This window comes from Oncorhynchus nerka, linkage group LG12 (genome assembly GCF_034236695.1).
Source record: "Oncorhynchus nerka isolate Pitt River linkage group LG12, Oner_Uvic_2.0, whole genome shotgun sequence".
In the NCBI taxonomy this organism is placed as follows: domain Eukaryota; kingdom Metazoa; phylum Chordata; class Actinopteri; order Salmoniformes; family Salmonidae; genus Oncorhynchus; species Oncorhynchus nerka.
Window position 1 is genome coordinate 68,691,887 of NC_088407.1, and position 12,789 is coordinate 68,704,675.

Below are 12,789 nucleotides of genomic sequence, written 5' to 3' on the forward strand. Positions count from 1 at the left end.
CTCTTGCTCTTTTACACCCCAGTATCTCTACTAACATCATCATCTGCATATCTATCACTCCAGTGTTAATGCGAAATTGTAATTATTTCGCCTCTATGGCCTATTTATTGCCTTATCTCCCTACTCTTCTACATTTTCCCACACTGTACATAGATTTTTCTATTGTGTTAATGACTGTACGTTTGTTTATGTGTAACTCTATGTTATTGTTTTTGTCGCACTGCTTTACTTTATCTTGTTCTCAAATGGCCTACCTGCTAAAAAAAAATAATAATAAAAGAGTTGAGATCAGGAGTTCCCTCTTCCTCGGGTTGGTGCCCATATAATACCAGGTCAACTCTCACCCTACTTACTCCACAGACGCTCACTAGACTGTATTATACTGTAATAGATCTCATGATTCTGACCTGACATTTTCCTCTGTCAAACGGTTTGAGGAAGAAGTGAAGCAAGGAAACATAATTTTAAAAACTTGGTTTGATATAATCTTGGTTAACCCAGAACTAAAATATTGCGTAATTTTGTCAGATTCTCGATTAAGGTCTGGGGTCATACGTGTAAAAAAAAAATTTGTCCACAAAGTTTACACCCTCGCAAATGGAAAATTCTCACCCACCCAGTTTAAGACCCTTCACCAAACATTGATACGTCCAAATAACCAGTGACGAAAACCTAAACACTGGAACTACTGCTGCTCATTACGTCATTCCTTCCTGACAGATTCTATGGTACCAGTTATGTTTACATAAACTGAGTGTACAAACATTAGGAACACCTTCCTAATATTGACTTGCACCCTCAGAAAAGCCTAAATTAATTTGGGTAATGGACTCTACAAGGTGTCGAAAGCGTTCCACAGGGATGCTGGCCCATGATGAAGCCGATGCATCCTTCCCACAGTTCTTTGAATGGTTGACCATTATTGATACAGATGGGAAACTGTTGAGTGTGAAAAACCCAGTAGAGGTGCAGTTCTTGATACACTCAAACCGGTGCGTCTGGCACCTACTGCCATACCCTGTTCAAAGGAACGTAAATATTATGTTTTTCCATTCACCATTTGAATTGCACACATACACAATCCATGTCTCAATTGTCTCAAGGCTTAAAAATCCTCCTTCCCTTCATCTACGCTGATTTAAGTGGATTTAACAAGTGACATCATTAAAGGATCATAGCTTTCACCTGGATTCACCTTGTCAGTCTATGTCATGGAAAGAGTAGGTGTTCCTAATATTTTTTACACTCAGTGTTTACACTATACAAAGCATGTGGACACCCCTTCAAATTAGCGGATTCGGCTATTTCAGCCACACCCGTTGCTGACAGGTGTATTAAATCGAGCACACAACCATGAAATCGCCACAGACAAACATTGCCAGTAGAATGGCTTTACTGAAGAGCTCAGTGACTTTCAAAGTGGTACTGTCATAGGATGCCAACTTTTCAACAAGTCAGTTTGTAAAATCTCTGCCCTGCTAGAGCTGCCCCGGTCAAAAGTGCTGTTATGGTGACGGGAAATGTCTTGGAGCAACAATGGCTCAGCTGCAAATTGGTAGGCCACACAAGCTCACAGAACGGGACCGCCAAGTGCTGAAGCACTTAAAAATCGTCTGTCCTCAGTTGCAACACTCAGTTCCAAACTGCCTCTGGAAGCAAAGTCAGCACAAGAACTGTTTATCGGGAGCTTCATGAAATGGGTTTCCATGGCCGAGCAGCGTCGGGCTGGAGGGGTGTAAAGCTCACTGCCATTGGACTCTGGAGTAGTGGAAACGCTTTGTCTGGAATGATGAATCACATTTCACCATCTGGCAGTCCGACGGACGAATCTGGGTTTGGCGGATGCCAGGAGAATGTATTCCTGCCCGAATGCATAGTGCCAACTGTAAAGTTTGGTGGAGGAGGACTAATGGTCTGTGGCTGTTTTTCATGGTTTGGGCTAGGCCACTTAGTTCCAGTTAAGTGAAATCTTAACAGTTTGGGGAAAGCCCTTTCCTGTTTCAGCATGACAATGCCCCCATGCACAAAGCGAGGTCCATACAGAAATGGTTTGTCGAGGTCGGTGTGGAAGAACTTTACTGGCCTGCACAGAGCCCTGACCTCAACTCCATCGAACAAATTTGGAATGAATTGGAACGCTGACTGTGGGCCAGGCTTATTCGCCCAACATCAGTGCCGACCTCACTAATGCTCTTGTTCTTTGAATGGAAGCAAGTCCCGCAGCAATGTTCCAACATCTATTGGAAAGGCTTCCCATAAGAGTGGAGGCTGATATAGCAGAAAAAGGGGGACCAACTCCATATTATTGCCCTTGATTTTGGATTGAGATATTCCATGAGCAGGTGTCCACATACTTTTGGCCATGTAGTGTATCTGTCCACGAGAGATGAGGTTTGCTGTAAAGCTAAGGGATGGGGCTGAAGAAATGTAACCACGGTCAGGGAGAGCAGAACTATGGATGCAAGGACTGAATGATCATGAGGTCAATATTACATTAATAATATAAGTAAATGTTTGCTGTTGTAAATTACATTTGTCCCCGAAAGGTTAGAGTTTTATAGTTTAACACCTGGGACTTGGCCTAAATGGATAGGGGCTAATTGAAATGTTTCTTAAAGAAGAAATATGAAAAGCATTATGCATAAGCATGGTAGCAATTGAAAGGGAACAGTTTGGAGATCAAGGGAAAATAATTAGACCAAAGTTGAGGACACAACAGTTCACCTGACACAAGACTGAATCCAAACATTACACTGTTGATTTTATGTGAATTTTACATTTACTGTACTCTTCACCACATTTGTTGATAACAAAATCTTAATAGGGTTTGAGTGAGAGAACTAACTTGTGTCTCCAAGTGGCCATACACCTCTCCAAAATGTGCACAGTTCCTAAGTTATTTCAAAGCACTTTTATGACAGGGAAAGTCTTGAACTCTAAGGTTTTTTTTCTCCTGGCTGTGCCATTGAGGAAGTAGAGCAAGCACACATGTGCAAAAACTCAGCAAAAAAAGAAATGTCCCTTTTTCAGTACCCTGTCTTTCAAAGATAATTCATAAAAATCCAAATAACTTCACAGATCTTCATTGTAAAGGGTTTAAACATGCTTGTTCAATGAACCATAAATAATTAATAAACATGCACCTCTGGAGCGGTCATTAAGAAACTAACAGCTTACAGACGGTAAGCAATTAAGGTCACAGTTATGAAACTTAGGACACTAAAGAGGCCTTTCTACTGACTCTGAAAAACATCACAAGAAAGATGCCCAGGGTCCCTGCTCATCTGCGTGAACGTGCCTTAGGCAGATACACTACATGGCCAGAAAATTCGAATGGAAATGGCGCCACACCAAACTGGAAGTCTTCCGACTAGCTTGGAAAGACGGTACCGTGCAGTACCGAAGAGCCCTTACTGCTGCTCGATCATCCTATTTTTCTAACTTAATTGAGGAAAATAAGAACAATCCGAAATTCCTTTTTGATACTGTCGCAAAGCTAACTAAAAAGCAGCATTCCCCAAGAGAGGATGACTTTCACTTTAGCAGTGATAAATTCATGAACTTCTTTGAGGAAAAGATTATGATTATTAGAAAGCAAATTACAGACTCCTCTTTAAACCTGCGTATTCCTCCAAACCTCAGTTGTCCTGAGTCTGCACAACTCTGCCAGGACCTAGGATCAAGAGAGATGCTCAAGTGTTTTAGTACTCTATCTCTTGACACAATGATGAAAATAATCATGGCCTCTAAACCTTCAAGCTGCATACTGGACCCTATTCCAACTAAACTACTGAAAGAGCTGCTTCCTGTGCTTGGCCCTCCTATGTTGAACATAATAAACGGCTCTCTATCCACTGGATGTGTACCAAACTCACTAAAAGTGGCAGTAATAAAGCCTCTCTTGAAAAAGCCAAACCTTGACCCAGAAAATATAAAAAACTATCGGCCTATATCGAATCTTCCATTCCTCTCAAAATTTTTAGAGAAGGCTGTTGCGCAGCAACTCACTGCCTTCCTGAAGACAAACAATGAATACGAAATGCTTCAGTCTGGTTTTAGACCCCATCATAACACTGAGACGGCACTTGTGAAGGTGGTAAATGACATTTTAATGGCATCAGACCGAGGCTCTGCATCTGTCCTCGTGCTCCTAGACCTTAGTGCTGCTTTTGATACCATCGATCACCACATTCTTTTGGAGAGATTGGAAACCCAAATTGGTCTACACGGACATGTTCTGGCCTGGTTTAGATCTTATCTGTCGGAAAGATATCAGTTTTTCTCAGTGAATGGTTTGTCCTCTGACAAATCAACTGTAAATTTCGGTGTTCCTCAAGGTTCCGTTTTAGGACCACTATTGTTTTCACTATATATTTTACCTCTTGGGGATGTTATTCGAAAACATAATGTAAACTTTCACTGCTATGCGGATGACACACAGCTGTACATTTCAATGAAACATGGTGAAGCACCAAAATTGCCCTCGCTAGAAGCATGTGTTTCAGACATAAGGAAGTGGATGGCTGCAAACTTTCTACTATTAAACTCGGACAAAACAGAGATGCTTGTTCTAGGTCCCAAGAAACAAAGAGATCTTCTGTTGAATCTGACAATTAATCTTAATGGTTGTACAGTCGTCTCAAATAAAACTGTGAAGGACCTCGGCGTTACTCTGGACCCTGATCTCTCTTTTGAAGAACATATCAAGACCATTTAGAGGACAGCTTTTTTCCATCTACGTAACATTGCAAAAATCAGAAACTTTCTGTCCAAAAATGATGCAGAAAAATTAATCCATGCTTTTGTCACTTCCAGGTTAGACTACTGCAATGCTCTATTTTCTGGCTACCCGGATAAAGCACTAAATAAACTTCAGTTAGTGCTAAATACGGCTGCTAGAATCCTGACTAGAACCAACAAATTTGATCATATTACTCCAGTGCTAGCCTCTCTACACTGGCTTCCTGTCAAAGCAAGGGCTGATTTCAAGGTTTTACTGCTAACCTACAAAGCATTACATGGGCTTGCTCCTACCTATCTCTCTGATTTGGTCCTGCCGTACATACCTACACGTACGCTATGGTCACAAGACGCAGGCCTCCTAATTGTCCCTAGAATTTCTAAGCAAACAGCTGGAGGCAGGGCTTTCTCCTATAGAGCTCCATTTTTATGGAACGGTCTGCCTACCCATGTCAGAGACGCAAACTCGTCTCAACCTTTAAGTCTTTACTGAAGACTCTCTTCAGTGGGTCATATGATTGAGTGTAGTATGGCCCAGGTGTGGGAAGGTGAACGGAAAGGCTCTGGAGCAACGAACCGCCCTTGCTGTCTCTGCCTGGCCGGTTCCCCTCTTTCCACTGGGATTCTCTGCCTCTAACCCTATTACAGGGGCTGAGTCACTGGCTTACTGGGGCTCTCTCATGCCGTCCCTGGAGGGGGTGTGTCACCTGAGTGGGTTGATTCACTGTTGTGGTCATCCTGTCTGGGTTGGCGCCCCCCCCTTGGGTTGTGCCGTGGCGGAGATCTTTGTGGGCTATACTCAGCCTTGTCTCAGGATGGTAAGTTGGTGGTTGAAGTAATATCTCTAGTGGTGTGGGGGCTGTACTTTGGCAAAGTGGGTGGGGTTATATCCTTCCTGTTTGGCCCTGTCCGGGGGTGTCCTCGGATGGGGCCACAGTGTCTCCTGACCCCTCCTGTCTCAGCCTCCAGTATTTATGCTGCAGTAGTTTATGTGTCGGGGGCTGAGGTCAGTTTATTATATCTGGAGTACTTCTCCTGTCCTATTCGGTGTCCTGTGTGAATCTAAGTGTGCGTTCTCTAATTCTCTCCTTCTCGCTTTCTTTCTCTCTCTCGGAGGACCTGAGCCCTAGGACCATGCCCCAGGACTACCTGACATGATGACTCCTTGCTGTCCCCAGTCCACCTGGCCATGCTGCTGCTCCAGTTTCAACTGACCTGAGCCCTAGGACCATGCCCCAGGACTACCTGACATGATGACTCCTTGCTGTCCCCAGTCCACCTGGCCATGCTGCTGCTCCAGTTTCAACTGTTCTGCCTTACTATTATTCGACCATGCTGGTCATTTATGAACATTTGAACATCTTGGCCATGTTCTGTTATAATCTCCACCCGGCACAGCCAGAAGAGGACTGGCCACCCCACATATGCTCTCTCTAATTCTCTCTTTCTTTCTCTCTCTCGGAGGACCTGAGCCCTAGGACCGTGCCCCAGGACTACCTGACATGATGACTCCTTGCTGTCCCCAGTCCACCTGACTGTGCTGCTGCTCCAGTTTCAACTGTTCTGCCTTATTATTATTCGACCATGCTGGTCATTTATGAACATTTGAACATCTTGGCCATGTTCTGTTATAATCTCCACCCGGCACAGCCAGAAGAGGACTGGCCACCCCACATAGCCTGGTTCCTCTCTAGGTTTCTTCCTAGGTTTTGGCCTTTCTAGGGAGTTTTTCCTAGCCACCGTGCTTCTACACCTGCATTGCTTGCTGTTTGGGGTTTTAGGCTGGGTTTCTGTACAGCACTTTGAGATATCAGCTGATGTACGAAGGGCTATATAAATACATTTGATTTGATTTGATGCTGCAAGGAGGTATGAGAACTGCAGATGTGGCCAGGGCAATAAATTGCAATGCCCGTAATGTGAGACGCCTAAGACAGCGCTACAGGGAGACAGGACGGACAGCTGATCGTCCTCGCAGTGGCAGACCACGTGTAACAACACCTGCACAGGATTGGTACATCCAAACATCACACCTGCGAGACTGGTACAGGATGGTAACAACAACTGCCCGAGTTACACCAGGATTGCACAATCCCTCCATCAGTGCTCAGACTGTACGCAATAGGCTGAGAGAGGCTAGACTGAGGGCTTGTAGAACTGTTATAAGGCAGGTCTTCACCAGATATCACCGGCAACAACGTCGCCTATGGGCACAAACCCACCGTCCCTGGACCAGACAGGACTGGCAAAAAGTGCTCTTCACTGATGAGTCGTGGTTTTCTATCACCAGGGGTGATGGTCGGATTCACGTTTATTGTCAAAGGAATGAGCGTTACGCCGAGGCCTGTACTCTGGAGCGCGAAAGGTTTGGAGGTGGAGGGTCCGTCATGGTCTGGGGCGGTGTGTCACAGCATCATCGGACTGAGCTTGTTGTCATTGCAGTGCTCTCAATGCTGTGCGTTATAGGGAAAACATCCTCCTCCCTCATGTGGTACCCTTCCTGCAGGCTCATCCTGCCATGACCCTCCAGCATGACAATGCCACCAGCCATAATGCTCGTTCTGTGCATGATTTCCTGCAAGACAGGAATATCAGTGTTCTGCCATGGCCAGCGAAGCGCCCAGATCTCAATCCCATTGAGCAAGTCTGGGACTTGTTGGATCGGAGGGTGAGGGCTTGGGCCATTCCCCTCAGAAATGTCATGGAACTTGCAGGTGCCTTGGTTGAAGAGTGGGGTAACATCTCACAGCAAGAACTGGTAAACCTGGTGCAGTCCATGAGGAGGAGATGCACTGCAGTACTTAATGCAGCTGGTGACCGCACCAGATACTGACTGTTACTTTTGATTTTGACTCCCCCTTTGTTCAGGGACACATTATTCCATTTATGTTGGTCACATGTCTGTGGAACTTGTTCAGTTTATGTCTCAGTTGTTGAATCTTGTTATGTTCATACAAATATTTACACATGTTAAGTGAAAATAAACGTAGTTGACAGTGAGGGGACATTAATTGTTCAGTTGTTTTGTTTGGAACACATCCCTGCATCCTCACCATCACATAATTACTGTTGTTGTTTTACGCAATCCAAAAACGACCCATTTCAAATCGTAATCTGGGTCAGGTGCGCATAATTTGAAAGCTTGTTCTATGAATAGCTGAATTATAAAATATGGATTAAATAAATGCAAGTCCTCATCAATCTACACACAGTACCTCATAACGACAAAGTGAAAATGGGTTTTAGACATTTTTGCAGATGTATTACAAATCAAAACCTGAAATACCTTATTTAAATAAGTATTCAAATCCTTTGCTGTGAGATTCGAAATTGAGCTCAGTTGCATCCTGTTAACATCGATAATCCTTGAGATGTTTCTACAAGTTGATTGGAGTCCACCTGTGGAAAATTCAATTGATTGGACATGATTTGGAAAGGCACACACCTGTTTATATAAGATCCCACAGTTGACAGTGCTTCTCAGAGCAAAAACCAAGCCATGATGTCGAAGGAATTGTCCATAGAACTCTGAGACAGGTTTGTGTCAATGCACAGATCTGGGTAATGGTACCACAACATTTCTACATCATTGAATACAGTGACCTTCATCATTCTTAAATGCAAGAAGTTTGGAACCACGAAGACTCTTCCTAGAGCTGGCTGCCTGGCCAAACTGAGCAATCGGGGGAGAACGGCCTTGGTCAGGCAGGTGACCAAAACCCGATGGTTACTCTGACAGAGCTTCAGAGTTCTATGGAGATGGAAGAATCTTCCAGAAGGACAACCATCTCTACAGCACTCGACCAATCAGTCCTTTATCAGGCCAGACGGAAGCCACTCCTCAGTAAATGGCACATGATAGCCCACTTGGAGTTTGCCAAAAGGCACCTAAAGACTCTAAGATAATGAGAAACAATACTCTGATGAAACCAAGATTGAACTCTTCCAAGTGTCACGTCTGGAGGAAACCTGGCACCATCCCTATGGTGAAGCATGGTGGTGGCAGCATCATGCTGTGGGGATGTTTTTCAGTGGCCCAGCCAGAGCCCGGACTTGAACCCGATCGAACATCTCTGGAGAGACCTGAAAATAGCTTTGCAGCAATGCTCCCCATCCAACCTGACAGAGCTTGAGAGGATCTGCAGAAAAGAATGGGAGAAACTCCCCAAATACAGGTGTGCCAAGCTTTTAGCATCTTACCCAAGAAGACTTGAGTCACTAATCGCTGCCAAAGGTGCTTCAACAAAGTACAGAGTAAAGAGTCTGAATACTAATGTAAATGTGATATAAATTAGCAACATTTTCTAAAATGCTTTGTCATTATGGGGTACTGTGTGTAGATGAGAAAATAATCTATTTTAGAATAAGGTTGTAAAGTAATCAAATGTGGAAAACGTCAAAGGGTCTGAATCCTTTCCCGAAAGCACTGAATGTGGTGCTCTTCAAAGCAGCAGGATTTTTAATTTATCTGTGTAAAATGAGCTCGCTTGCACTGAAGTGGGAGGGGTGGCAATATCTGAGTGTCCTTAAAAAGTACCAATTTCAGCATGTGCTAGTTGGGGATACTTAAGTCCAACCGAAAGCTGGTCTTAGCGGTAATGCGTTTGGTTATGACATTGGATTTTGACAGCGGAAGCACAGCCTATCCAGTCTTGAAGCACAGGGACCATATGGACATGGAACAAGAGAGATGTTATTTTTGCACCCGTAAACCTCGTATTTAGAAACATAAAAAACAAATGATTAAAAAACAATTAAACAATTAAGGCGGGGTTTTTTCATGCCCAATGTATTCTCTAAGTTGTCAAGACTATCGATAAAGGGTTTGGCTGACGTGAGATGAGATCATCCGGTGGCACTAATATTTAGAAACGTTTAAGTTATTTTCCAGTAACAATCGCTTGTTCTCCATTTACTTTGATTAAAAAACAAGCCCTTACCCTACTATAACAAAAGCTAGTATTTTTTATTTGAGAAGAAGTGTGATGCGTAAAGGCTTATACTCATTGAAGCCAAGTACAACAATGTTGACTGTCAACACTCCAAACATATTGATCAAACACTGAATGTTTTTTTACTGTTACTACAGTTTATTAAATAGGATAGGCTACAGTATCAATCCACAATGGACTTGGACAACAATATTCCATGCCCCCCAGCTGAATTGGAGCTGATGACAATGCAAAGACTGTCAATAAGCTAGAGAATATGAGACAAATGCATGCAGTATTAAGCCATGGAACGACTGGATTGGCCAGTGAGTGGCCACACCCTCGTCACACCTACAACTTGTTTATTCATCAAGATCCAGGCCTTTCACACGACTGCCAGCTATTGAGCTCATAATAACGGCTGTGAAAATAGCAAAAATATTTCTGACACACCCCGGACCTATAGCACTACCAGTAGGGCTTAGAATTACCATTGCATTAGGTTTGATAAAATAAAGCCCTCTGTGTGTGTGTGTGTGTGTGTGTGTGTGTGTGTGTGTGTGTGTGTGTGTGTGTGTGTGTGTGTGTCTGAGCCAAAGACAGTCAGTCAAAGATAGGTTGAGTGAGAAACAGAAGGGAGAAGAACTGACTCAGTGACTGTTTAAGTAATCTCATCATTCAGGCTTTAATTGCCTATAGCTGGGTATTGTCACGGTGGTGTAGGAGTTAGGCATTTGCCTCAGCTCATCTCTCTCCTGATGTTTATTAATGCTTTGCACTCAGGCAGAGCAAATCTGCTCTTTACCACAGGCACTCATTTGAATGAAATGGTATGAAATGCATTGGTCTCAGCAGACTGTCATTTCTGTTGCCACATCTCTGTCCTTGAGGGAACTTTAGAAACCGATGTAACATTGCTCATAGGCTTGACCACGATCTGAATACATACAATAGTGAGTCGTGTAAGGACGAGGTTTAGTGATTCCCCTTAAAGGAACATGTTTCATTTGATTCTGTTTCTAGACAGTAACTATTATGGGATTTCTCATTTATGGTGATATGGGCCTGTATTAAAAAATTGTCTCAGTGTAACAGTGCTGATCTAGGATCAGGTACCACATGTCCATATAATCGTATTCATTATGATGTGAAAGGCAAATCTGATCCTTTATCAGCACTCCTACTCTGAGACGACTCTTTGTGAATACAGAGGGAGTCTGTGTCATGTCATACAGGGAGGGAGGAGTCAGAAGCGATGTCATTTGGTGATGATGTCATACCTTCACAGACTGGACAGCACTCTCCTTCAGGGATGTAGTAGCGTTCACAGTGCAGGATGCCACACTGGGCGGTGAAGCACACCGACACCCCTCCCTGACAGCGGCAGAAGTGGCAGGCGTCCATTCGGAACATGTCTCCGTCATGGTACTCTGACCCGTTGAAGCTGCACGCCGGCTTCGTCTCTAGAGAGGAGAAAGGATTTATGATGAGAGAAATGTATCAATCAATCAATCAAATGTATTAATAATGCCCCTATTTTACATCTACAGTTGTCACTAAGTGCTTTTACAATAACCTGCCCTGATCCCAAAGAGCAAGCAGAAGCAGAGGCCCATTGTCTGGGAAAAACTCCCTTTCTTTCAGGGTTATTTCTTACGCCCACCAACCAAGCAATAGCAAAGAACAACATTTTTTAAAAGTAGGAACAAAAGAGAAAAACAGATTATAACGATGACAAAAGTGGTCCAAAATTCCCATCAGACAGCTAGCGCGGTGTCTGTTGTAAAGACACAGCAGAGTTTCAGAAGGCTATGAAATTGGTCTCTCCTGGTCTCCATGGCAACACAAGGTGAAAAAATGCACCTTTCTTGATATAAGGCCTACAGTGGTGAGTGTGCGTCAGGGAGTACAACTCACAGATACCAATGTATGAGAGAGACAGATTGTAAACTATAGTACCTACAGATGGATGGAAATACTGCACCACTATAGGAAAACATTTGATGCAAGACGCACACATTCACACAAAAAGTTATTAACAATGAATAACTTTCAACCCATTTCATCTCCAACACAACACAACTGTCCCACTGGGCACATACTTGTTGAATCAAGGTTGTTTCCAAGTCATTTCAATTACCTTGAACCAATGTGGACTAGACGTTGAATTGACATCTGTGCCTAGTGGGGTCTTAACTCTTATCCCTCTCAGGAGGAGTCTGTTCACTCCAAGAGCAACTGGTAATCTGTCTGTCCTCTTCAGCTATTAAAAACCATTAAAAAATGTCTGGTTCAAAAAATATTAAAAAACGCACAAGCATTTAATCTCGTGCAGCTGTATCAGAGAACAGTTCATTCCCAGGAATCAATGGCACAGGAAAATTGGTTTCTACATGTTTACAATTACAGGGCCTGCCAATATGGAATGTGGGGTCTTTCATTTTCTGCTATTCGTTTTGGCAATTAGTTGTGGTTCAATGAATAACAACGTGATGGGGCGATACTGCATGCATGGTTGTCACACCAGTAAGGGCTATGGATTCACTCAACAATTTTCTTATCAGGCCCACTTCTGTTCATATGTTCTTAAATGCTGTTCTGTGTATGTGTGCGTGCCTCCCTCCTCGTATCGACTGCTATGGTGTGTGTAAAGCATTGGAAGGTATGTGTGCGTGTGTGTGTGTGGGAGGGGGTATTACAATATTTTTTTCACTGCAAAAATGTAAACACAAAGCAGTCCGAACTTTTTGGTCCTTTAAAAACCTGCAGTATGTCAAATATTTTGTGCTATAGCTTGGAAAATAAATACATGTGACTCTGGATGACAACATTTGCTTCCAACATTAGGGCTGTTTTCCTAAAGAATTTATATCCACTTCGTGTTTTGTTTGCTTGCCACGATACTAACAAGTATTACAATACTGGTATCATCCCGGCCCTATTTACTGTCTATTATGATGGCATCAGTGTGTAGGTGTCATACAAGGACATCACTATACAATGCATGTATTTCGGGAGCAGTGTTTCAAGGTCCTCTTTGTGATTTCTTGAGCATGTGATTGGGTCTGCCTGGAGTGCAGGTAATGGAGATGGGTGGAGTTTGCACTTTTGGTAACAA

At 43.3% G+C, this 12,789-nt stretch overlaps 1 protein-coding gene across 1 annotated transcript in view; it reads right to left on the minus strand.

The window, feature by feature from the left end:
• Positions 1-12,789, minus strand: part of LOC115138651 (cysteine-rich motor neuron 1 protein-like) — a 196,529-nt gene that overhangs the window by 59,855 nt on the left and 123,885 nt on the right. The window contains exon 6 of the mRNA XM_029675742.2: positions 10,952-11,134. Coding sequence (XP_029531602.2) covers positions 10,952-11,134 — 183 coding nt within the window. The remainder of the gene's footprint in view (positions 1-10,951; positions 11,135-12,789) is intronic.